This window comes from Durio zibethinus, chromosome 9, assembly GCF_047325235.1.
Source record: "Durio zibethinus cultivar Kanyao isolate XHJ-2024 chromosome 9, ASM4732523v1, whole genome shotgun sequence".
Classification (NCBI taxonomy): Eukaryota; Viridiplantae; Streptophyta; class Magnoliopsida; order Malvales; family Malvaceae; genus Durio; species Durio zibethinus.
Window position 1 is genome coordinate 3,268,309 of NC_143170.1, and position 27,529 is coordinate 3,295,837.

The 27,529-nt window shown below is 32.2% G+C and overlaps 3 protein-coding genes and 1 non-coding gene across 6 annotated transcripts; 1 reads left to right on the forward strand and 3 right to left on the reverse strand.

Annotated features, from left to right (window-relative positions):
- The first annotated feature begins 7,610 nt into the window (after positions 1-7,610).
- On the forward strand, positions 7,611-11,916 carry LOC111306614 (uncharacterized). Of its 3 annotated transcripts, none has more exons than XM_022904422.2 (3): positions 7,611-7,849; positions 8,708-10,583; positions 10,984-11,916. In XM_022904422.2, exons 2-3 carry the CDS (start codon positions 8,724-8,726, stop codon positions 11,305-11,307), a joined length of 2,184 nt encoding a protein of 727 aa, XP_022760157.2. In that variant the 5' UTR covers positions 7,611-7,849; positions 8,708-8,723; the 3' UTR covers positions 11,308-11,916. The 3 variants fall into 3 exon arrangements, with proteins under 3 accessions (XP_022760157.2, XP_022760158.2, XP_022760156.2); XM_022904423.2 differs by lacking the exon at positions 7,611-7,849 and adding an exon at positions 8,040-8,328; XM_022904421.2 differs by lacking the exon at positions 7,611-7,849 and having other exon boundaries at positions 8,575-10,583; positions 10,984-11,453.
- Positions 11,917-12,595: 679 nt separating this feature from the next.
- Positions 12,596-16,620, reverse strand: LOC111306645 (Mitochondrial substrate carrier family protein). The gene is given in 9 exon segments (XM_022904433.2): positions 12,596-12,866; positions 12,869-13,056; positions 13,321-13,406; positions 13,837-13,920; positions 14,027-14,104; positions 14,391-14,490; positions 14,713-14,837; positions 15,096-15,214; positions 15,330-16,620. Coding segments are annotated over 9 exon segments (2,073 nt in total). The 5' UTR covers positions 16,591-16,620; the 3' UTR covers positions 12,596-12,834.
- Positions 16,621-18,584: 1,964 nt separating this feature from the next.
- Positions 18,585-18,658, reverse strand: TRNAV-CAC (transfer RNA valine (anticodon CAC)). Its single transcript has one exon. It is a non-coding gene; the product is annotated as a tRNA-Val (tRNA).
- Positions 18,659-18,841: 183 nt separating this feature from the next.
- Positions 18,842-26,924, reverse strand: LOC111306589 (kinesin-like protein KIN-14J). Its single transcript, XM_089765497.1, has 21 exons — positions 26,624-26,924; positions 25,806-25,963; positions 25,565-25,722; positions 25,316-25,414; positions 24,551-24,754; positions 24,349-24,432; positions 24,103-24,180; positions 23,916-24,008; positions 23,783-23,812; positions 23,054-23,395; positions 22,897-22,978; positions 22,680-22,775; positions 22,429-22,608; positions 22,187-22,293; positions 21,934-22,112; positions 21,542-21,706; positions 21,204-21,457; positions 20,900-21,063; positions 19,855-20,417; positions 19,360-19,460; positions 18,842-19,153 (listed from the first exon to the last, which is right to left on the reverse strand). Exons 2-21 carry the CDS (start codon positions 25,891-25,893, stop codon positions 19,086-19,088), a joined length of 3,135 nt encoding a protein of 1,044 aa, XP_089621623.1. The 5' UTR covers positions 25,894-25,963; positions 26,624-26,924; the 3' UTR covers positions 18,842-19,085.
- Positions 26,925-27,529: the final 605 nt, after the last annotated feature.

Sequence of the window (27,529 nt, forward strand, 5' to 3'; positions counted from 1 at the left end):
TGGTAGGTTGACTGTAAGGTGGTTGTCTGGTCTGGTGGCTGGACAGGGGATTGGTCGGGTTGGAGAGTAGGCGACTAGTGGCGGCTACAGGGTGGCTGGTGCCAGGCATCAGTCGCCCTGTTTTGTGCCATTTTTTGTTTTGTTTTAATTATTTAATAATTATTTTTTTAAAATATATAATAATAATAATTATTATTAATTTTAATAATAGACCTGGATAAAATCGGTGTCTACAATATTATTAAACATAATATTTACCTATGTGATCCACCATAAAAATAACAATATATTTTATGGCTAATTATCTTTCTTGCACTATAGATGAATTAAATAATGATATACTCTATAAATGTTAATTTTTCACCAAATAAAAAAGGGAATTAAACTTTCCTAAATTCACTAAAAAATAAAAGAATAAATAAATAAATCAAATTTTAATCGTAACTTAAAAAATAAAAAAAAATGGAAGAATTTGTTCATCATTTATGCTGGTAATTTCCTAATATGATCATTTTTGTTCTTATTAAAGTTTCTTTTTTTTGTTTTCTTGACATTCGTGTTCAAAATCATTTGGAGATAAATATAAAAAAGTATTAAATATGCTTCTTCTTTTTTCTTTTTTTTTTTTCATTTTTTTCATTTCAAATTAAACTAAAGAATGAGTTTTCAATTTACTTCATACCCATATTGGTAATTTTCTTCACAAGAAGACAACAAACATTGAGGTATTGGATGATGCAATGTTCATTTAAAATTGTAGAATTCTATTTGCAACCCGTCCGTACACTCCACTATTAAATATATTTTTAAATTTAAATTTTTTATTTATACTAATTATACCCTACATCCCATTTTTCTTTTTTTTTTTGGTCATTTCACTCTTCTTCTGTCTTCAATTTCAATCCAAAAAAAAATCTAAATCCATCAAACTTAACTTAAATCATTTACGTTTTTGAGTTTTACACTGATTAAAGATAAAATTTTTAGCTTGCGTTTTATTAATTTGGTTAAAATGCATATGAATATAAGTTAGAGCTTATGATATAATTTATGTGAAATTGAATTTATTGAAAATAGATTTTCAAGTGTTTAAAAGCATTTTAGAAATGAATTTTTGAAAAGTATTAAAACTTCTTGAAAATCTAAAAACTTAAAGATTTATCATAAGCCTTTAAATGAAAATTTATTTCCAAAAGACCTTAAAGTTTCTCAAAAATTCATTTTTGATAAGTCTTAAAGTTCTTGAAAAATAGATTTTCGATGAATTTTCAATAAGCTTTTGAGCTTTTTGAAAATCTATTTCTAAGAAACCCTAAAACTTTTTGAAAATTCATTTTTCAAGCAAACTCAATTTCAATATTTTAGTTTTAGTTTTAAAGATGTAGGATTAAGTGTATGAGAAAAATTGATGAAAAAGGAGAAAAATAATGAAGAAAATGAAAAGGAAGAAGAAGAATGAGGTATGGATTGTATGAGGGTATGGGAGTATTTTCGTCATTTATTAAAGATTAAATTTGATATTTAGTATGTGAATATTTTTTGAAGGAAATTTGTAGGGTGTATATAGAAGATTTTTTGATATATTTAAAAGCCCTTAGGAGTTAAAGTTAATAGATAATTTAAAAAAAAATAAAAAAGAACATCAAATTAAAATAATAATAATAAAATATCCAAGTCAATAGAAATTGATACAAATAATTAAGGTTTAAGATTTAAATATAAAATACTTAAGTTTAAATATCCACAGTTTTCTATTAGTAAGTGATTTGTAAATTTAAAAAATTTTAAAATTAATTCATAAATCATATTAGTGGTTGATAACTTGCTATGATCTTAAAAATGAGATAACTTTTCCTATTCTAAATTTTTTAAATAAATAAAATATTCAAATAGTTTTTAAATTGCAACATTCAATCATAATTGAAATGTTTTAATAAAATGTAGTAGGTTTGCAATTTGCAACTTTGAGAAATTTTAAAGGGAAAAAATAAAAAAAGAAGAGTAAACATAATCATCACTTGAAAGTTAAAACTTAAAAAACATTAAAAGGGTGGTGGAATTTTTTATATAGTTAGTGGTATAATAATTAATAATAAACCTAAAATTTTTAAAATAAATATTCCAATGTTAAACAGTTCAAAAATTCACAAATTACAAAAAATAAATATTTATAAAATACATTTTACTATTTTGTAACTTTTATTTATGAGTAGTTGAATAATTTGGTTATCAAATAAAGAATATAATATGGATTATATGAATTTTTTTAATTAATGTAATTATTATAAAAATATAATTTAAAATATTTATTATAATAAATTTTTATTTAAAATTATTCTAAATTAAATTTTAATAATTGAAATGAAGAATTTAACGTCATATCAATTCAAATATAATTTTGCTTGCCGCCTTTGTCGTTTGGAATGATTGTTGATTTCCTTAACCCTAGGATCAAAGTGTAATGGTCATATGTATTTTCATGGAGATTCACTTGCAATAACGAACAACAAATTAAGTATATTTTTTTCTGCCTAAATTTTGGTTGTATTAGTAAAAGCGACGTTTTGTTTTTAATGTTTGATACATAATTTTTCTATATTTTTTTAATATCACCCTCTATTAAATCACATTTTATTATTAATTTATTAAAGGCTCCTTCCATCACAAAGGTTCACTTACAACGCACCTAAAATGTTTCATTACTTATTAAAAGAATAGCTAAAATACTAACAATTTTTAATTTTAATAAAAAAAGTTTTTGAATTATTTTATTTTTCTTAAATAAATTCTACACTTTTATTGTACTAAAATAAGTTTTTATCATTTGATTTATATCTAAATAAAATCTAATTTTAAACAAAATATTAATTTATGTTAAACATTTATTTAAGTACAAATTAGATATTGAGAGCTTATTGTAATGCAAATTAAAGGTTAATAATTTATCTAAGTGTAAATTAAAAATTAAAAACTTACTTAGATACAATAAAAATAAAGAAACTTATTTAAATAAAATAATAAAATGTAAATATTTTTTATTATTTTAGTCTAGAAAAATCAAACTAGATAGAAACATAAAAAAATGGTGCATAACAATACCAAATATCAACGTATATAATACAATCTAAAAAAATTCAACATGATACATTAGACTATATGATTAAGAAAACAAGTTTTAATATTGAGCATAAATTGTAATTATGATTAAATTATCGAAAAAAAATCATTTCCATTACTTGACTTAAAAAAGAAGTAAAATTTTGAATAATGTACTTTTAATTAAATTTATATAAATTTATAATTGAAATTTTGATGATTTTAAATTAAGTACGAAAATAAATAAAATTTAATTAAAAATGATTTAGACAAACATTAACTTTAAATTTAATTCAAAGCGCATCAGTCAACCAAGAATAAGAAAAAAAAAAAAAAAGAAAAATTTCCCTATTTTTTAAATAATGAAAAAAATAATTTCCTTGAGCTATCATACAGACATGATGCTGTAGTTATTAAGACAACAATATCCAGACAATTAATGAAATTCAAATCAAACTTTGCACCAAATGTTGAAAATAATAGTATTAAGAAAAGGGTAGTATTTATAGTAAAAAAAAAATTTGCAATTCCATTTTACGACTTAATTGATTATTGTATCGCTATTCTTCTTATGAATTTGAGTGGAAGTCTAGAAATTAATCACCAATGATATGAAAATCATATATGGCTTTCAAATGATTGTTTGGTCTGGTTGTCCCATAAAAGAAAAAAAAAAAGGGAATTAGGAAAGATTCAAAGCAAGAATATTATATAAAATGTTGAGAGAGAGAGAGAGAAAGAGATAGCAAATTGACTAAATTTTAGTAATCATAATATAATTTTGTTATTTTTTAATAAAATCGGGTTAAGTTATGATATAATTTTAGTAATTTTAGATATAAATTTAATAAGCTTTAATGTAATTTTGATAATTTTTAGTATAATTGAGTAATTTTTAATAAAACTTTGATAATTTTTGATACAATTTTAATAAACTTTGATATTATTTTGATAATATTTAATATAATTTGATAATTTTTTCTACAAATTTAATTATTTTTATATAATTTTGATAATTTTTAATATGTAAATTTAATACTTTATTTGTAAAATCTAAGTTTGATTTTACTATTAATAGTCTCTCTTGATAGACAAGATAATTCGTAAATCCAATAGAGATTACTTTTTTTTGTAAGAGCATAATTAAGCACAGGCAATATAATATATATCAGACGTACAAGATGGTATTATAATTCTTTCACTGTTGTCTGAACTGGATATAGACATGTGTCCTGCATCTTTGAATGGCTGATTGAGTTACTTTTAAAAAATTTTGAAAAATTTTGATAAGGTAGGGCATATGTAAAGTGTATAATCTTATGGGTTTGATGGTCCGTATTAATTGAAAAGTTTGTTTAAAATTTTGAAAAATTTGAATATAAATATTAAATTTATTAAATAAATTTAAATAAATAAATAAGATTCGATTAAAAAATAAGACTGAATTTATCATTTAAGGTCTTAGTCTGATTAGACTTGATATAAAAATTTTAAAAAATATATTTTATCATAATAAGACAAGATCAATTTACTTTTTTTTTTTTATAATGGACAAAGACAATTTACTTTATTATTTATAATAAAATGAAACTCATTTTTTTAATAAAAAATAATGATTTAATTTTAAATTACATTTAACAAAATTAAATTAGATCAAAACTCAAATGACTCATAAATTCAATTAAAATTAATTAAATTAATAATTTATAAACAAAAAGATAAATTTTTTTATAATTTTAAATACTAATGCTTTGGGTGGATTTAAACTTTATTAAACTCTTATAAGAATGAATTTAAACAAAAATTAAAGTCCGAAAAATTGAATCAGAACAACCTGAACTTGTTTAAAATACTGAAATATTATGTTAAATCTAACCCAAATCTGATTTAGCCCAACCCATGAGCAAGTCTAATAATAATCATAAAAAAGAGATAATTGTATATTAGGGATTGACAGACACTGCAGCGTATGATAAAGTATCAAGATGGCAATTATGATTAAACTTTAAGGATGAGTGTTATAACTGGAATTTCTTGTATCTGATTCAACTTCAAGGATGACTATTATGACCAACTAGCATCATTTCATATGGACCTAGCTGTCTAGATATCTTGAGGTAACTGCATGCAGCTTAGTACTGTTTACTATGTGCACTATAAAGCCTCCGGCCGTTTAAGAACCTAAATTCCAGGCTATTTCCAGCATAAACTTTTTTCTTGAATATACATTCAGATATAAATTTTATCTTGAACATTTAACATTCTTTAAACTTCCTTTTGCGTTTCAGTTGGAATGTATTGCTTATGGGAATTCCTGGTATGCTTCTAGAGATTAAGCAGTCATCAAGTTCAATCAAAGCTTTAGGAGCAGTGGCATTTTTTGGATCTCAAAGGAGTTCGATGTTAAAAATAATTTAGACCCATTTTAAGTCATGATTTTTGCATTGAGTGAGTACCCAATTTCCCCAAATTCTTCTTTCTGATTTCTTTTATGGGTGGATGACAGTGGATGTTCATAACTTTTTTCTATTCAAACTTCAGAAAAACGTGGCAACAGCCCTCTGAAGTAGGGGCTAACATTAAATGGAGTGAGAGTTGCGTATGTTGGCGCCTACGCAATCATTCTTTGGAGTGGATAAATACGGCGGCCATGCTCAGTTGTGGTGGTTGCCATGCCAATTGCCATTGTTAATGCTACTTTATAGCAAGAACCTCCTTTTTCTTTTACCAATCCAAAGTTGAAAACTTCTTAGACTAGCAGCCATTCATGCAACGTTTTCAATCTCCAATCCCATTTCAATTTTCAGGTATAAATTTACTAGATTTTATAATATAGGAATGTAATGTTTTGCTAATTGTTATTCCTAATTAAGAAAGGAAAAGAAAATAGGTGATCAAAAGTGGCAAAAAAACACTGAATTGTAGTAAAAGAAAATGACAAACATGAACAGGCAGCATTTTCCCCGTGGGTCAGATGTGATTGACCACCCCACATTTGTTTCCTCCCATATTCCTGTATTTTTACCATTTTTGTCCTTCACTAGTCGCCACATTTTGAAAAACTGCAAAAATTCGGTAGAACAATGTATTAAAAAACCTGCAAAAATGTTTGCCCTACATAAGAGTGGTGCTCTCTCAGCTATTTCATTTCTTTCCCTCCAACTACTGTTGAAGATGAATAATTATTTGTATTTGTGTTTCAAGAACAAAGTTAAGCATCCAAATGGGCCTTCCCTTGTACTAAAATGTTTTAGCATTATCAATCCAGGATTGATTTAAGTGGCAAAAACAATATGCTTCTCTTGGTTGCTAGGCTGGAATATTTTAAATAACCGTAAAAATTATCATGATTTTATTAAATCATGCATAAATAATTCTATTTGAATTTATTATAAAAAATAAACAATTCCATTTTAATTTAAGAGACTAACACATTGATTTGATTTTAGACCTTTTTTTTCAAGATACATTGAAAGATACATAAAAGGTCTCATCCTTTATTTTTTTTTTAAATATGATAATTTAAAATACGATATGATAATATAATATTAAAATGATACGAATAAAAAATATAAAAATAACATAATTTAAAATTTTTTTTAAAAATTATATATAAATTTATTAAAATTAAAAAATTATATTTTATATTTTCGTATCAATACAAATTATAATATATAATTTTTATAAAAAATATTATACAAATATAATATTTTACATGAGATAATAGCATGAATTACCAGTTGTATGATGCAAACTTGATTAATTGTTGAGCCACTTTAAGTTGATCACAACAAAAGTGGTTCCGAAATTTATTGAACCGCCAGGACCATTTTACTATTTACCAATTGTTCTCGTCGTTGGAACATTATTATTTGCCTAAACATGGTTGGGGGCATTTTTGTCAACTAATTGGTCCACACTGTCTATGATATGGGGTTTTATTGTAATTTCAGTAAGGCAACTTATAACATTATTGTCTTAATTGTTGGAAACAGTTATTAATTATCGGAAATCCAGTTTTGATAATGTGCAGTTCCCAAAACCATAAGATAATAGTAGTGCTGTGCCAGTGATACAGACACATCAACCCTTTTGGTTAATGACTAAACTGAAAAACCAAAACTACCCATGGTAATGAAATAAGATCAGTATCATTTGTTGGTATTATTGTCTTTTTGAATAGCGTGCCCCATTAAAACTTAGCCTAATCTTTAGCTGAAAAAGTATAGTGTAGCAAAAAAAATAAAAGAGATTTTTTATTAAAAAAAAAAAAAAAACACAGTTACCAGTGACAACATAGGCAGCAAGCATATGATGACGTGAAACAAGTTTGCTTTTTTTACAAGACATGAACAGAAACTGAGCAGCTCATTGTCTCTCCTAAGAGCTAATGTGGGAGAGAACAACTGCTCAACACTTCAATCTCACTCTCCTCCCAAGCACAATCTATAACACAGGCAAGGCAAGCCAAGGCATGAATTTTTTCCTTTCTCTCTCATGTTTCTTTCTCTTTCAAACAACTCATACTTTTTGTGTCTATTCTGCTTTTGTGGTATTGGTCCAGTTCTTGTTGTTTTTTTCCTTTTTTTTTTTTTTTGCTTTCACATTGTACTTTTGTTTTGTTGGGTTCTTTTTATAATTCCAAGTACTCTTTGAGGGTCATGTCTGGCTCTTCTTTAAAGAAGGGTTTTTGGTGCTTTCTTCTTTGCTTCTTGTAGATTCATAAGAGACTTTGAGCTCAAGATTTTAAAGGGTATGTTTCAATCAACTTGCAGTTTGTTGGGTGTTTCTTTGAATTCTCTTCTGTAAGATCTATAGTGGGGTATGCCCATTTTCTCTAGCTATTTGTTTTGGCCACTTTTTGTTGGCTTGGAATGCAAGTGAAAATAAAGTAGTTGTTTTTTTAATAATTGTATATAGCCTTTATCCCTGTCACTTTACTCATTTTTCCTATGTGTATATAATAGAGATCACGAGATTCCTTGTTGGTTCAAGGGTTATAGGTTTATGAGATCACTGCCATTTTTTTGGCTTTAAAGTTTGAAGTCATCGATGGGGTGCATGCTTTTTCAAATGAGGGTTATTTCTAAAGTTGAAGACCACTATACTATAGTTTGATAATTCTTTTTGTCCCCTCCTCTCTCCTTCACGAGCATATCAGTTTTGCTTGTTTATGAGTCTTGAGCTGCGATTTGGCTTTGTTGTTGACAATGTATTTGCTTGATTATCAAGGTCTTATTTGCAGTCTCATTAGTGATTTTTGTCTGTTCTTCATTTTTTCTTTTTTAAAAGACGTGGGTTATTTTTCTTTCATGTATTTTAGAAACATTATAGAACATGGTCAACTGGGCATGAGATCATACTATGGAGCAACTTAGTTGTAATGAATCAGTTTTGTACTGATTGCTATTATGCATGCTTCAAAATTTCAATACAAATCTGCAATTAAAATAGTGTATGTAGTAAAACATATCCCAATTAATGGGGCATATTTTGATCCTATTTTGGGAATAGTTAATTTGAGAAATGAATTTTGTGGATTACTGAAGATGCTAATATCTGTTTAGCTGGTGTGTCAAATCGTGTTCATAATGACTTGCATTTGTTGCAGGATTGTAAATGTGTCAATGGGACTAGAGATGGAGTTGGACTTAGAGAAGAACTGCACATTAGATCTGAGTCCTAACACTGTTCTTCCTTCTCCTCGACAATGTTCAAACATGGAAAAGAGATATCCAAAAGGAAAACCAGGTTGTAAAGAGGATTTATTGAGAGCAAAGGAGACCTTTACTGAAATCAGCTTTCGTCACTACCGCAGTGCTTCTTGTATGAACGTTCCATGTAGGCCCAATGGACCAGAAGGCAATTCTGAGCTGAAGCGAGGTTCCATTTATCAAAGCTCTAAAGAGGTAAGGAAAATGAAAAAAGCAGGCACCCTTTTTTCCTTTAGAATTGTCGATTCTCTTTGTAATTTAGAGGAGGAAAGCCTACTAGAAGAAAATCCAGTGATGTCTGTCAGCTCAAACTTGAAATCAGCATCCATTAGAAAACCTTACTTAGAATCATGTTCGTCAGATGGCTTCATTGAAATCTGTCTGACTTCAGATGATAAAGATCCAAATAATAGAGAAAAACATTCAGCTGCAACTGTAGGGACAGATAACAAGGGGGATGTAAGTTTTGGATGTGAACCAGTTGACAGTCCTTTACGTGACGGTAACGACCTTGCTGTAAAAGACACAGTTCACAATCTGCACAAGTCACTCTCTGCTAAGGTCGAAGCCCCTCATTTACCCTCTTCATCAGAAAGTGACTGGTCCTCCAGAACAAGCTCAAGGGCCAGATTTAGTCCTATTAGAAAGATGCTTGATCCATTCATGAAATCAAAGTCTCTGCGAAGTCCTTTGGGTTATGTAGCAGAAGCTGACAATATCAAAACTACTGGGATGGAAAATATGAGAAGAAATAAGACATTTCGGAAATCTTTGATACATGACTTCTCACATTCACCTCAGAATTCTGAATTCGACTGCTGCTTTATCAATAAAGATAATGTTTACTCACCAGTGGCAAGCTCTCCGGTTCACCTACATGGTCATCTCAAGTTGGGAGCTAAACATGGAGTGCCCTTTTTTGAGTTCTCAATGGATCAAGCAGAAGATGTTTTTTTGGCCAAAACATGGAAGGCAGATAATGTTTTCAATTGGGTATATACCTTTCACTCTGTTGGCAATAGAAAGAAGAGCAATGCCAATATATGGGGATTGAATGATAGCAACAAAGATTCTTCAATTGCTGCGCAGATGCAAGTTTCCTGCCGTTTGTGCTCAGAAATTAAAGGTGGTGTTCTTGACAACTCCATGGTTACAGAGTTTGTTTTGTATGATATTGCACATGCAAGGCAACTTGTTTCTGTCCAAGGATCCGCTGATGTTCATAAAACCCCTACCTGTTCTAGTCCAGGCTTGGCCACGGGATGTTATGAATCAGATGGTGCCTCTAATGCAGTGAAGCCTAAAGATCACTTAAATCTTGCTTCTGATAGTGATAAGGTTGAAGCCCCAAATGGATCAACTCCTCGGCTTCCTGCTGATTTGCACCTGAACCTTGAAATTGCAGCCATAGTCATTCAAGTACCGTTTAAGAAGAGAGAGAGCTTAAAGTATAGAAGAGGGGATAAAATAGGTGATAAGAGGCATTTAAACCTACTCGATGTCTCTATGGTTGAAGAAAGTAACAGCAACTTACCTGATAGAAGGAGCCAAGAAAAGGTGAAGGTGGTTATTCCAACTGGAAACCATGGCTTTCCTAGTGCTGAGACCCAGGGACCTTCATCACTACTGGATAGGTGGAGGATGGGTGGAGGCTGTGATTGTGGTGGTTGGGACATGGCCTGTCCCCTTGTAGTTTTTGGCAATCCTAGTATAAATTGTTCTGAAGATCAACCACTGGTGGATAGTGAGCAGCCTTTTGAACTTTTTCTTCAGGTAAGGTTTTAGTTTTATGTCAAGGCAAATTTCTCACAAAAATAGTTTGCGGGATGAAAGTTATACCATCAGATTATATGATAAGTATCATGATGATATCTTTGAAAGAAAAGGTTTAGGATGTTGCCTCTAGTTGAGACGATTTAACCTTGGAGATTTAGTAGGGATCAGAGCTCTAGATGTGTTGATTTCAAATTCTCCTTTGGCAGCTTGCGGTTTGGATAGGGATCTATTTCCATGCATGCTCAGTGTTAAATGAACTATAAAATATGCATGTATACTTCTATGTCTAAGAGTCTTTTAACAGGGTTATAGGAAGCTGATACTAATTCTTGTTATTGTTCATTTTGTAGGTTTGATTAAGCTCTGCCATACTAACTTAATATTAATTCTTATGTAGGGTGCCAAAGAGAATACACCAGCATTGACCATGACAGCCATTGAAGGAGGGTATGCAGTTGATTTCCATGCAAAGTTATCCACGTTACAAGCATTTTCTATTTGTGTTGCTATATTGCATGGCACAGAAACCACCGTTGCTGCTGGGGAGGCACAAAGCAAATATTTGTCACAAAGCAATTCACTAAATGTGTGTATTGAGGAGGAAGTGAAATTCTTGATAGAAGCAGTCACAGAGGAGAAGAAGGAAGTCAGCAAGAAGTTGGAAGCAATCCCACTGTCCTATGTGATTAACCCTCCCTTCTCTCCAATTGCTCGCATTTAAACCTGAAACAATTGGTTAGTTGAATTGAAAATGGCCTCTCCACATGTGTTTTAGTGTGGCTGTCGCTGAAAGCAAATGATGAAGGTATGGAATGTTAGCACTAAAAATGGAGAGGCGGTCACGCATTCTGCCATTTCAAATGAGGGTTTCTGTAGGGGATGTCTATATTCAATGGCATAGATCGACATCTTACTCGTAAACCAGAAATGCCTGTGTCAAATGGGTTTACAGATTGAAATGCAAGTTTCCACCACAAATCGAGCGTTACTACACTTGCGTAAGAGTTTCTTCACTGCAATATTTGATTCATTCTTCACTTCTGTAATTATAATTAGAATAGAAACAACATACTGTTCATATTGTAACTTGATAGCAAGGGAAAAGTAGTGATGTAGCTAATGAGACATTTTGGAGATAGAAATCTTCTTTCCTTGTATTATATTGAGGCTATGGAGCTGTGAGGGTAGTAAATCATAGAAAAAATTTACCTGAAAGTTCCCTTTTAGTCTTTTACTATGTTTGGAACCAAAGTAGTTTAGAAGGTAGAATATTGTTCACAAAAAGTTGTGTATCCTTGATAATAATAAGCCTACTTATCCATTTTCCATCAACTTGCTCACCAATTCCTCTTGATCTTCTTTTATCTTTAGCTATTTCCCACTTCAATAATTCAGTAATTCTGCAACTCTGAGATATTCACGCATGTTTTTCAGATTGTTTGTTGACTTGTCTGCCAGATAACTGTTCAATTCACAGGACATGTAAAAATTTTGTGGTGACCACTGACCTGTTCTGTACTTCTCAGAAGTAAGAACCGACTCTGCCATACAGATCTCTGTCAGCAGATTTCGTCATATTGAAATCACTATGGCTCGTGACAGTATTTTCAAGCACCAAACCAAAATGCCCCCAAGTTGCTGATTGCTGATGTCCCTGTTGCATCCATTATCATGTTGTAAATGCAGCGGAGCAGATCTACCTACTCACCAAAGCTCCACGGATTCAGTTAAAATGAAAATGTTCTAATCCAATCTCATTGAAAGGTTTGAATGAAGTTTATTTATGACCGAAGAGTACTACCTAGGTTCTGTTGAGAATATATGCATACATCATCACACAATTATTTTTGTTTGAAGTCCTTGATTACTGAATGAACGAAAACCCACTTTCAAAAATTTAAAATTTGGACCTTTCCTTTTAATACCGATGGAAAACTGCAAACTGGGTTAGCTCCCAAGCAATCATAGCATTATAGATAGAACATGTGACAGAAAACCACTGGAAAAAATCCCCAAAATAAAAAAGAATTGCTATTAGCACAAAAGAAACTTAACGTAAATGGCAAGATGACAAACTGTCAGTTTACATTTCAGGCTCTGCTTTAAACCGATTACTTTTGCATCATTTACTGATTCCCTCAAAAGTTCTCTACAAGCAAAAATAGTTTTCCAAATGCTTTAATGCTAAGTGTCATCATCAGCTTGCTAATAATGCGTCCATGTATGTGCTGTCTAACAATTATGAATGTCAACCATGCAACCTTGATGGTGATGATGATGTCTTGCAGTTGATGTTGATGCTGATGATGCTGGTGGTAATTGTGATGGAGAATCATCTTTGTTTTCCTTTTTCTGTTTGTGAGTGGTTAACTGTGGCACCTCCAAAGAGAATAACTGCTTGAAAAACTCATATGATGCAAAGAAGAGTGCTCCTTGAGACATATAAATAACCAACCTAGGAATCAATCCCCTGACCACATTTTAAGAAACAAAATTAGCACCTTATACATGCAGCAACCAGCAATCGGTGTAGCCATTGAACAATAGCAGTTGCACCAGTTTGTAAGAGCTAGACGGAATAAAGAGTAACTAAAACTAAAGACTCAGCTATCAAGTAATCTCGACTAACAAATGACTGAATGAGTGTAAGCTTATGCCACGTATATCTAAATAGAATTTCATTATAAGCTGAATTAACTTAATATTAGTGAAAATGTATGGACTTGGAGGTTACCTATACAGACATTTAAAACCTTCATGAGTCCTTATATCTTGAAGGGCATGATAAACACTATTGTATCGGCTCAAAGATCCAGGTATCTGCATGACAAACTTCATGTAAGAAACACAAATAATCCAGTAAACTGAAACAAACACATAAAGAACAGGAATATCAAATATAATGTCCTTGCTGCAAAGATTCTGATAGGATCTAATCACATTAATGTGTATAAATTGCCCAAAAGATCAAAACCCACAAGTCATAACTTTTTCCTTCTAAGCACACTATAAGGTTTTGGCAAGAGAAAGATTACATCATATAAAAACCTATGCACTTCAAATTTAAGTCAAATATTAATAGTGTTCTTGAGCAAAAATTGAGACCTAAGTAGATATTCTTGCATCCATAGAACTGTACAGTAAAAATGGAACAGACAGCCTTTAAGCCTGCACTTTAGAGTATTTGGCCAAGTTTTGCAGAGAAACAAATGCAGCAGCTATAATGTAATAATACATAGAGATGGTAGACCTGTGTCTGTAATCTTGTCTTCACCACATCAAAGGGAGTAGTGAATAAAGCAGCAGTTGAACCAGCTAGCGCACCACAAACTAGCTGCAGTACAAGAAGATCATATCATCACCTTCTAATTAAGTGCAATTCCAGAAAGCTGAAACCAAAATATCAAGGTTATCTTGAAAAAAGGATGCAGAAGACAAACTGTCTGTAATGTGTTCAGTTGAGCAGAGGACTGCAGTGATGTCAACATGAATTGCTTCAAGCTTTCATATGTGTAGAACTGCACGTATAGGCAATGGTGGCCTCAGAAATTACACATTAAAGGAATTACAGGATAGTAAATAGAAGAGAGGTAGGAGGGGTGGGGTTGGGGAGGAATTGCAAACAAAATCATACTTTATGGTGTTATATCTTTGTTATGTTATGTTAACTTGTTAAGCAAGGTCCTTTTCACTGTCTTGGAACTTTGAACATCCCACTAATTGGGAGAGCCATTTCTTTAGCCTCTGCTGTGATGGTTACATGGCATAGAACACAATTAAACTAAGAATGTAAAAACACCTAACCTTGATAATTGAGTGGGGAACATTCCTGCATAGTACAGCCCCCCACCCAGTGTATAGTGACGGCAAACCCCCCTTTTTTATAATTCCAACCAAGGCATTCCTGCAGACACAGATTTTAAGTATCATGGAGAGACAAATATTGAACCACACCATAAGATTGGCCAAAAAAAAAACACACCAGAAGAAAATTTGATAGCAATCACAGAGAATGACAAGAACTTGCCTAATGCAAATATAATTGAGGAGAAAACAAACATAAACAAGTTAAACAAATTAATCTTCTGATATTGACAAAGGTAGTACCAGGAACTTGGAGATATACCAGCAGTTTTGGTAGTGCACACTAACTTGCATCTGCTGCTTTATACGCTCACTAGGGGTAAAAATAAAAGAAGTAGCAATGCTTGCACAACCACCAGCCATGCAATGAGCTAAAGAATGATACTCCTGCAAGAAAGAAGAAAAAAGGGTGAGCTAGTGTCACAGTCACACTTAAGGAGTTAGTGAGTTACTACAGCACAGGCAGATACTAAATCTTGAAGGCAATCCAACTTGCTTAACTCTTCCATTATTTCTTCCCCCTATTTTCCAAATTATAAAAAAACTAGCTATAAGATGCAGGCACAGAGAAATATAAACAGTTGCAACTCAGTGTGTGTTAGTTCGTGTAATCCACACCACATCACATTGAAAGATGCAAGCTACCTTAGGGAAAAGAGGAAGCAAAGCCCCTTTGACTGATTCATATGAGAAAGTATAAAGGGCAGATATTGGAGCTGAAGATGCAATATTGCTAGCAATACCACGATATAATCCAGTTAAACCTGTAAATATCATATAATTAATATGCAGAAAGCAAACAGCGCAAGTATGATTCACAAAAAAAGAGCAGTCAGTCTCAGTCACCTGACTCACCTCTGCTCTACAGAAAGGATTTACCTCTTTCAGCAATTACTGATCTTCCAATATAATAGATTGACTTCTGCTCTGCATGACAAGATTGAATGACTGTCTTAACTGTATCAACTGGATGTAGGCAAAGGCTAACAAATATTCCAGCAAAAGCCCCTGCAAAAGCATGCTCTTGCTTAGCAAGAGCATATTGAGGCTTTTCGCTTGCTGTTGAATGACTTTCCATTCTACAGTCATCCTCTGTGGAAAAAAGTTCAGGTTGTTTTTGTTCATTTTCAAGGTACTCACTACAATCACTAAGATGTTGCTGCTCTTTGTATGTACTACTACATGAAGCTAAAAAGTTGATATGATAATCTGCGCAGAGATTAGAATCTGGTATCCTCGAAACACTACAATCCACCTTGGTTTCTTGAACAGCAGTTAGGAAATAATCTGAGCACAGAGAGGTAGTTCCTCTTGTATTCAAAACTAATTTGGCATCATGAGATAAGGATGAATCTTTAGATTTGATACAATGAGAATACGGTTCAGCATTTTCAACAGGCAAGTTATCTGTCAGACTAGTTCTATCAGTTGAAATGCAGTTTCCTACCTCACTACTTGCAGCAATGCAATTTTTACCAATTTTCTTATTCTCAGCCTCAGGGACATTGACAAAAGACTGAAGTCCTGCAGGAATCATCTCTCCCATCCATTTGTATATATTTCCGAATTCATATGAAAATCCAACAGCCGCAAGGCCCTTTTCTTTCCAAGTTTCATTAGACAAGTCAGTACCACAGCACAAAAGCCCCTGGTAAAATGAAAGGTTACGATTTCCATTAGATGAACCAAACATGGACATCTTCTTCGTAATTTTGATAAAATCAAAATTTGGCTTCATAAGAGGTGACAGTTGGCCAGCTGTCTTCAAATCAATGTAAAAGTAATTACTATCAGCTGAAATAGATCCCATGCCGTTTTCTTCCATCCCCTGATTGACCAATGTATCCTCTTTTTGAGAGACACAATGGTTTCTTTCCAGATTTGCCTGTTGTCGAGGAATAGCAAGATGGCTCGCACAGTTCCATATCTGGTTTATAGACGTGATTAGCTCAGCAGGGCTCAGTATTTGAGGTCGCTTTGCTTCAGACTTTATTCTGCTTTTCTTATTTTTATCAGGGAGAGAAGGGGCACACGCTTCAGGAACAAGCTCACCAACCTCAAAGAAAGCCCCCTCAGCTGGGCTACACCTGTATTTGATTGAAGGTTGATGACTTCTATATGGCTTTTTAGAGGCAGACATTTTTTGAAAATCTTACAAGAATTCCTCTAAAAGCAGATCTCACAACAGTATCTCACATAAAAAGTAACTGCAACATGGAATTGAGAAAACACATCATTGAACATAAACTAAACATAAACTAACAGACATAGAAACCTTGTTAAATTCAGACAAATATATAACCAAACAACCAACAAGAAAGTAGAAGGAACAATCAAATACAAACATTTACAGCCAACAGACTAATGTCAACTGCTAATGAACTATAATCCTGCCTATTCAGTTAAACAGTTTAATAGATTTTTAAAATAAAAGTTTGTCTTTGAACAAAAATCTAAACAACGGGAAAAATGTAAATTTATTAAAAGAATTTCACTCAAAAAATACTCAGAGAAAACAGTACATTAAAATTCAAGAATTAAAAACGAAAGTAAATTAAAAACAAACTTACCAGATAATTGGTCGCCATTTTTTATTTCAGGTAAATTGAGTAAAAAACGCGATTCGATACCAAATTACTGAACAAGCTGATTAACAATACAACATCCCTGAAATAATAAGAAAATTTTAAAAAATAAAATAAAATTTGAACCTCTAGAACGGTAAACAAAAAGAATGCAAAGCCCGCAGAGGGTTAGACCTCAACGAATGTGGTTGGTCACAAGAGAGAAGGAGAGATTTTTGAACGCCGTGAATCATTTTCTCGAGATAACTGAGGGGAAATGTTTGTTTACTGAGAGAATTAGGGTTTAAGCCTAAGGCGGGTCTTAGCCAATTATTTTGTTTGTTTGTACGGGAAATAAATTCAATTAATATTTGTTCCCCACCATATGATCGGCCCACAGTGGAAATTGTTGGGAATTTTCCAGTGCGAACGAGCATATGGATTTAACCACATGCATATTTTTTTATTGGCAAAAAAAAAAAAACGTTAGAAAAGAACCCTAAATGTACTGTATTAATATAATAAATAGTAACGTTTATCATTGATAATCCAAGTTATTGTTGAATTTATCCTATTCTTCCCGATATATGTCTAAAAATATTATTTATGGTATTAACACAAAAATTATTATTTCATACACTTAAATTCTAAAAAGAAGATTCAAATTATCTGGGGATTTTTTTTATCATATTAATTTTATAAGCATGCTATGACACATGAGCATATGTTTAAAAAATTAGATTTATCTTTTTAGGGTTAATATTATTAATAAAATTTAAATTATAATGAAATATTTAATATATTCTCTTAATTTTAAAAAAATTTTAATGTATTATCAAAATTATAAATCTATTAATTAAAATAATATTTAAAAATTTATTTATTTATTATATATCATCATTTAAAATTAATTACGTTAAAAATAAATATTATATTAATTAATAAATTTATAATTCAATTGTATTAAAAATTTTAAATCATTTAAAATTAATTAAGTTAAAAGTAAATATTATATTAATTAATAAATTTATAATTTAATTATATTAAAAATTTTAAAATTTAAACATTATATTAAATATTTTATTATAATTTAAGGCTATTTATGACATTAATTTTTTTTACTTAAAATTTCAAGTTTTTGTTTTTTTAGAATGTTAAACTAAACAAGGTCCATACAAATACTATGACATTAAAAGGTATAAGCAGCAAAAGCATTTATCATAAAAACAGCCATTTTGAATATGATTATTACCTTTAATTTTAATAATTAAAATTCGATCATTAACAATCTTAAATAAAAAAAGAAAAAGAGTGATAAAAACAGCCATTTTGAATGTAGTCTTCATATTGGCATAATAAATAGATTGGATCGATGTAAAAGAAAAAAGATATCCAAGTTAATTTTGAAAATTTTCAAGCATTCCAACAGCGGATTCGGAATCGTTTTGAAATCTAGATTTTTTTCCATTTCTCTCCCATGGTTGTTAAGTGAACTTCGGCTTTTAGTGTGTTTCTGGGCAAGTGGATGCCCCACCCCACGTTCAGCAGACCTTAAAATTAAAAATCCAATTGTCTGAGCCCGGGTTCGAACCGGGGACCTCTAGTGTGTGAGACTAGCGTGATAACCAACTACACCACCCAGACAGCGATGACGTCTCACACTTAAAGCAAACTATTTAAATAAGTGCATAAACGTAATGTGTTCGATTAACACGTTACGTTATGCATGGATAATTCTTGCAAAATTTTCAATTTTTAAAATTAAATTGAAAAGTTCAAAAGCAAGATCATTCCACCACTTTTATTTTTTTCTAAACGTGAAACAAATAGCTAAATCACTTTCTAGTTTATATATAGACGGGCAATATGATGAGAACCTGAGTGAAGGAACTGATGTCCCTCAAGCTTGTAAGTTTCAACTTTCAAGTGAACAGTTCTCTAAAATTACCCCTTCCAATGAGGTAATGGAAGCCAGGAACAACCTACAGGCAATAAACATAGCAAAGTTGTAAAAATAATTACAAACTAGGCTGAGTCAGATTTCTTCTACTATCTAAGATACAAATTCAAATCATTGCCGTCGTTTAGGGGGCATAGTTGAAGAACTGCCAGTGGTGGCAGCAGTAATTTTCCTAGCACCTGATATACATTCCAAGAAGAAAATGAAATAGTGAGGACAAGAAATAACATTTAAGAAACTGAGAAGGGTTCAGTCAGACATGATGGTATTCAGGTAAGAAAATTTCGACAAATCAGCAAAAAATAAGCTGTAGCAGTAGTGCTACTCAGCTAGTTTAGCCTGAAAAAAGACTAATAAATATAGAAAAGTGTATAAAATTACGTACTTGATGAAACCTTTGAGGAACTCCTGAACATTGACAAACGAGTAGGTTTTGTTTGCACCACCTTTTGAGGCAGCTTTGGAAGCTTAGATGGGACAATGGACCTATTTTCAAGCAACAAATGAACCAATCAGAAAAATCAAAAGAAATTCTCACTGTCCTGTTTCATTGACGAAGTCTTCAAGCCCAAGCAATTCGTGTTATTCAAAATACTTGCACACATACTTAAGCTAACAACTTAAATATAACTATATAATCACAAATTTAGAGAGCAAGGGGGAGAGGAAAAGGATAATTAAGCGAGTTATCTGATATTGCAATGATTCTTGTTGTTATTAATACTGCTAGCAGCGTTTAATTTTTATGTCCTTATAGCAACTATTAGAAAGTAATTTTAGTTTCTGGTTCAACAAAATGGTTGATTAGAAACTTGTTCCTACTACTCAATCCAGAAACAAGATCCTATAGAAGATGCTGAAGGAGTTGAAGGATACTCACCTTCCATTATTATCAGATTTTTCAGCTTTGTCTGCTTTCTCATCCTCCTCTGGTTTATCAGAAGGTTTTGAAACTTCCGGGAAAAGAGTGAACTCTACAGCACTACAGATTGAGCCATCTGTTTCTGTATCACCCATTGATAGATCACCATCAGATATATCACTTAATCTCTCCTCTGCATCTGCATCTCCAAAGCTCAAGAGTTCAATATCGTCAGTAATATTCTGACCAAAATCTCTTCCCGCAAGATTTGTCTGCACAGAAGATTCATTGTGACATTTTAAGTCATCCATCGACTGCTGAGAGCCAGCTTCAGAATGCTTATCGCTGTTAACTGAGCAATTGTCCACATCAAAAGCTGCTTTCTCAAAATTTCCCAAGCTTTGCCGTCTTGCGAGGCTCTGGCTTTGTCGAGGAGTCCCACTGGACTGTCCCCCAGGAGAGAAAGATTCATACCTCATTGAGCTCATACCATGCTTAATAGCATTGCCATTACCCTTAAGTAACTGCAAATGCTCAATCTCCTGATCTTTCTTTGTGATGGTTTCTTTGAGGAATGCAACCTGCAAGATCAATAGAAGCTCAGAAATTAAATGACAAGATTAAATGGTCCAAAAAGGTTAAAATCTTCTTCAAGAAAGATACAATTCTGGCAAGAACCGAGCTACAGCAAAAGCAATATTTCCTCCTAACCAAAGCTACTATATCTTATCTAGGGCTTAGGAAGAGAAACCATGAAGTATATCCTCAAATTAAAGAGAATCAAATCTTTGTAAACAGGCAGGTTCATGCTTATGTTTGGCAAAAATCAAGGCTGACGAAAGCTAGAAATGCAAACTAGATTATGCTGCTGCAAGGATGCCAATTGATAGGCTCATTAGTGAAAGTGAGATTTCATGGTCCAACATTGGACTGTAACTTTGTGGTTTGTCCATTGCCATAGAAATAGGATAACCTAGTAACAAATGCTGCTCAGGTTCAAAACCTATGCTAAATTAACTTTTCCCAAGGGGAAAATGAGAAGAGGAAGAGAAATGAAGGATACCTGTTCCATAAGTTCTCTGATATCTCTCCCTTCTCTGTTAGTCCGTGCAGCACCTAACTCAACACCAGAAACCCTCTCAGCAAACTTCAAGGTACTTATGGTTTCAGAGTATGACTCTACATCAGGATTAAGCTGCACAAACATAAGGGTTTTTGCCTGACCACCTACAATTTGATATTAAAAGAAAAAGAGCCATTTTTCAATGAGAGAAAATAAAAACCATTTAATATATGAGAATATTATTGTGCATAATGACACCATGAAATCACAATAGCAAAATTAAAATCTGAAAACTGAAAAGTACCCAAAGAACTCTGGAGAACTTGAGTCAGTTTGCTATTTCTGTAAGGGACATGAGCATTTTTTTGTGCCAGAGCAAAGATTACATCTCCAAGTGCTGACAGAGATTTGTTTATATGTTGTGCCTCCCTAAGCCTATCTCCAGTTGCTTCAGAACGATCTACCCGTTCACTGCCAGCAAGATCCACCAAATGTAAACTACCACGCAAAACAGCATTAGTTTTTATGTCCATGCCACGAACATGAACCGTGAGAACACTGCAAATAATAATTTACCAAAACCCATTAGGCACAGAACTCCAAATAACAAGTTATATACAAAGTAGTAAGTGAAATTATAACCTATGTGATCTGCTACTCCTCTCATTTAGGGCTGTAGCACCTACAGCCCTATTCATTAAACCAATATTCATCAATTCCAGGACATCTGTGGTTGATTTTACAGAATGCATGCTTGCTTCAGGGACAGCTAACCCATTTGGTTGGGTGGTGTTCCAAATCCCAAGTGTGTGCAAGTCAAAGGAAACAAAGACCATATTTAACAGCACAAAGAAAGTGAAAAGGAATAAAATATAATAAATTAAGAAAGGAGGATTGTGAATTTAAAAATCAGTAGAGTAACATAAAGATCAACCATGAGTAAGAAACAATAACAGTCAAAGATGAGTTATAGAGCCAAATTTTAGAACAGAACTTAGAAACACAAGAAATGAAATCCAAAAAATTAAGGATATCTTCTCTGACAACTGTCACCAACAAGCAGATCACGAACTTGTTCATTATATATCTCGACCATTTGGACACCAACTTCATATCTAATGGAGCTTTTCCTGTTTTGAGAGATTTGGAAAAGATCATTCAGTGCTCTAAAATTGACTCCCCAATCTTCTTTAGAAGACCCATTGGGTCCACTCTGAAAAGAGAAAATAAAATGCATAAGATATAACCTACATATTTCAAATGGATAAATATTTATAAGTAGCTCACCATTGTATAAGTTTTTCCCGAGCCAGTTTGACCATAAGCAAATATGCAAACATTGTACCCATCAAGAACAGATCGAATCAATGGTTGGGTGTCTAAAAATACCTCCTCTGCGGACATATCACATTGAAAAAATGTACATATATAAGCAGCGGTCACTAATATCATGGCTAAAACTATATAGTAATTAAATTAAGAAACGAATTTGATTATCAACAATGAATTAAGTTACAAAACTTTAAAACCTTGGGTAGCTGCTGGACTGAAAACCTTGTTAAACTTGAAGAGCCTATGAGTGTCCTTTCCTTTCTTTGAGGGATTCGAAACAACCAATTCACCATTCTCACCAATATATTCTATTGCTGTTTGTTTCTTACTCTGCCCCGGAAGGAATGGCCTTATCCTACAATAGACTCTAATATTTCCTACACAAAATAAGAAATAGAATCAGCTGCTTGGCAGCGAAACGCAAATAAACAAAGATTATATAATATACCTTTCAAATCCTGAACCTCATTGTACAATCTTCGGTTTTCAGCAAGAACAGAATGATAATTTTCTGCAGCATCTACTAGTCCTTTAAGCTTTATTCCTACTCGAGAAAAAAGGGTATACACCAAGAGAAATTTCTCAAAACCCAACACATAAGAAAATGAAATCTAGATGGCAGACAAGCCACAAACAAAACAAATAGCAAGAATAAGAAACACTACCTAAGTAATTAAGTTCCTCTGAATAGCTCTTTCTTGTCTTTAGGGCTTCATGTTTGATGGACTTGGATGCTTTCCTCAATTCCTAAACAGTTGTAAAACTTCAATTACAGGACCATGCATCATATCACATCATAGTAACACGGCAAACACAACAAACCTTTAAAGCCCTATATTGTTGATCAATGAAGCTTTGATAACTGCGCTCCTTATTTTTCCATCTCTTTTGTTTAGATTCAGAAAATGACTGAAGCTCATCCACTTTTTTACTAGAATCACTTAAAATACTCTCAAGTTCTTTTAACTTCTCTTCTAACAACACTTTTGTATTCTCAGCCTGGGCTTCCAATTGTAGGCAATGTCTTTCATGCATCTGTTTGCTGCTTTCTAGTTCCTCCCTTATTCTAGACATCTCAATGTCATTCTGAATCTTCTCCTTCTTAAGCTGAAGCACATCCTGCTCTTCAACTTTAGCCTTCTCCTCCAGTTTGCTCTTTTCAATCTGAAACTCTCAAGAAACATACAAAGCAATCATATAAGACTGTTGAGGGACAAAATAAGACTTTTGGTCAAAAAAAGCAGCTATTCGTTGGCAAGCACCACAAAGTGGCATGGTATTAAGACTGTCAATGGGGAAAAAGAAATTTAGTCGGATTGATTGGCCATATCAATCTTAGTTTAATTTCACCACACAAGACGGATTAGATCAAGTTCACTATTATCTAAATTCTAGTTCTAGAGTTCCAAAAGCCCAAAATCAGATTTAATTTAGATGATTAGAACAAACATAATATAAATATCCTAAACTAAATAATACAAAACTAAATCATCCCCTTATTCTTCTTCTGAAACTAAATTATAAGTAAAAGAGGAAGGATAAGAATCACACCTTTATATGCTGTAGTTGGTTTATAACAACCTACAGCAAGCACAACAGATCCAGAATTATTTAGATGGGGAATCAACTAAAGGCCAAAAAAAAAAAACCCTAAGGCACATACCCTAAACTATTTATGATGTACCTTATTTTCCTCCACAGTTCCCTTTACTAGGGTCTCAAGTGCTCTAACCCTTGATTGATACTTTTCCTCTCGAGCCCTACAAAGGTTATTTTGCTGCAGGAGTTCAAGAATATAAATATCCATTATTCATGCACACTACATGAGAAAACATTCTCTTAGAGAGAAAAAAAGTTCCAAAGCAATTTACATTTTTTAAGTTTTCTGACTGAGTTGAAACTCGCCATTCTATCTCTTGTACAATCTTTTCCAACAGACATGCTCCATGCTGAGCAAAAGGGCAAAACGATAGAAAACCACAAATTAATAAAAGGTACCAGAAAGAAATACCATAAGGCAGATCCATGAGGAGCAGTATTGGAAACGAGACACAACAAGAAAAATATCTATGCATGCTAAGGAAATACAGCATATGTATGTACTCTGAACGCCATACATGAGGTACATCTCCATTCCTTCTTTCAATACTTTCATCCATAATCCTGTATAGTATACTGAATAATGATTGAGTCGAGGCATTCTGCACAAAATAAGATGCAGGAGAATGCATTAAACTGGAGTTGCTATCTAAAATCCGATCACATAATGTGGTTCATAATAGATACAGGCACATGCATGGAAGCAGCTCAAAGTCTTACATCTAAACAGCTTGATTTCATTAATTCCAAAATTGTTGCATCAGAAAGATCAGCATAACATCCTTGCTTCAATTGGATGCTTTCACTTTCACCAGAAAGATTCCATCTCTTCCTAGAAGGATTTTGGGTGCTATTGGCCTCAGCGTTAGAATTGAAACATGTCCTAAGTGTCTTGAGGCAATGTAAAACTGGCATCATATGGCCCTGCGGATATCCCAAATTATTAACCAAGAGGTTGAAAGAAAAGTAAAAATACCAATAGACTCTCTAACTTGGACTTTGAATATGTTCATAACCAAACCCAGCCAACTAGAATAGTTCGTTCATCATACACCTGAAACTAGATAGAGGTTTAGTTCTAGGCTAAAATGATCAGATCCAACTAAAATATATATAAAAAAAAAAAAAATCCACTCCAATCAAGAATCATTCCAACATTGAGATCAAAAGGTTTGAAATAGGAAGGTACATGTCAACACACTTATAACTTTCACTGAGATTGACGTATAACCAAACAGAATAGTACCACAGTTCACTTTTACTAAGAATATATAAAACAGAATAGTACCACAGTCCACCGAGAACTGACCCAACCTTAGCATGCTCCTAACCATGCACAAGCCAAGATCAATGTGTAGGCAAAATATTTTCAGTTTCAAGCTCAATGAGTAGGAAAAACCTTTTCAGTTTTAACCAACCTTACATGTATAGCACACTGAAATAGAAACCTGTTTACATAAAAACTACATTCAATTCAATTGATACCTGTTCTATGTCGAATAATTCAAAGCTGGGCAACCCCATTTCATCCATAGCAATCAGAAACCTCTTGAAATTAACAGGACCGCATTCGGAACCAACATCCTGAAGTTGGAGAAGAAACATGCTCAAACAGTGAAGTACAATGTCCAGAACAAGATGCAAAAATGTGCAATTAAGAGTAAAGAGAAATGTGAATTAAATTGAAGACAAATTAATACAGCAAAAAACGTGTAAACAAAAGAGCAATCAGACCATTTCAACAGAACCAGGATGCAGCTTGTTCAAAATGGTACAAAAAACAGTTCCATCAATCAAACATCCTCTCAGCTCCTCTTCTGTTACATCCAATGGCAACCTTAAATCAGGAACTATGGCATTTAACCACTCCACCAAAGAAGACAGACAGTCACCTAGCAAAATGAAGGCTCAAAGTTTAAATGTTTAATAAAGGAAGATGAGTAAAATGTTGAAAGAGCTATTTGTTATTTCATACCACTAATCAGGCCTTCAAAACTTTCCCTTTCTTCAATTTCTACATCATGAGTTGCATTCAAGCCATTGGCTGTACCGTTTTCCCTCATCTGCCTTATTTGCTGAATGTTCAAGCTGATTTCTTTGAAATCTATCGTTCTGATATCATAGGACTCAGTCCTACAAGGGGAACAATAACATTTATATTAGTGAAAAAGTTAACATATACTGCATTTCTAATCTATTCGCAGCTAAATGCATAAAGTAAGGGCACAAATTTTGTGCCTAGTTTCGAACTTCATGAAAATCGAATTTTCAACAAATTTAGCTCGCATTAAGAGCGAAACTAACAGAAAGAAAAAGCATTACTCATTTTGAATGTCAAGCCTTTGTTTTGTAAGGGAAAGTGAAGGCAAATAGAAGAGTGAAAAAATAAAAATAGAAAAAAGAACAAAGATTCTTTTCTTATTTTACAATTCATCTAAATAAAGTAAACTTCATAAAATCACTCTGCTAAGCAGAAAGTCAGCAAGTAAGAGAGTTCAATTCTCGAGCAAACAATAAAACTCGAAAAAAAAAAAAAACGATAAACTCAGGTTACACTCTTCATCGTTTTCTCAGCAACCAAACAATCATAATTTCGAAACATCATGTTGCATTATCGATTCTCAGCATAATTTCTTAACTAATAAATTTAAAAAGGCAATGCCGACCAAAAATTTTTTAAAAGGCTGAGAAACACTTAAGTGAAAATAATTGAAATCCATTCAGATCCAAACAAAACGTTAAATTAGACAGAAAAAAACATGTACGAACAAAATGTAGGGTGAAAGCACGAACCTGAGGAATCTAACAGGAGACTAGATCAAGATCTCGAAGCTAAGCGTACACATTTCATAATTCAGAAAAAAAAAAAAAAAGGATATTCAAGTTTTTCCGATGAAATAAAGAGTAAAGATTAGAAACCAAACAGAGAATTAAAAAAAAAAAAAAAAGCAGATCCGTTCTATAAATCGAGCGATTTCAAAATCTCGAACCGCACGAGCTATTTTTTTCCTTTTGTTCTCCGCAATGAAAAAGAAAAAGAAAAGAATGAGAAGGAAATGTTGTTTGTTGCGTTGGAAAATGGAAAGTGGAAAGCGAGTGAAATGAGCGTGCGAAGGCGTTTGGTATTAGTTTTCAATTTTTCTCTTTGGTACTTTAGGTTTTGTTTATATTTTTTCAAAAAATATAAACTAATTTGTTTTTTTCTTATATTTTGGATTCGGCCGGAGACTTTAGAGTAAATTTCCCGCCTTCGTGTCGTTTTATTTTTAGAAAATAAAACGGCGTCGTGGAATCTTCCTTGACAGATCACTTTAATTCGACGTCACTGGTACTGCCAGGATAATTAGAACTTGGAACTAGTCGGAAATTTTTTGGATTTTTTTTCTCGTAATATTTCAAATATAATTTGATTTTTAGTTTCTAATATTAAATTTTCAAGTATGTTTAATGGACCTTACAAATTAAATGAAAATAATAAATTTATTGATTATTTATTATAAAAATTGTATAAATTATCTTTTTTATATATATGATACTAGGTAGTTAAATAAAATTCATTTTTATATTTTATATTTTATAAAAAATAATATGCATGTAACAAAATATCGTAATATCCAAAATTTATATGATTGTTAATAAAATATTATATTTTTAAATTTAATAAAGAAGATTTAAATTTTGATAATTTTAATTAAAAAT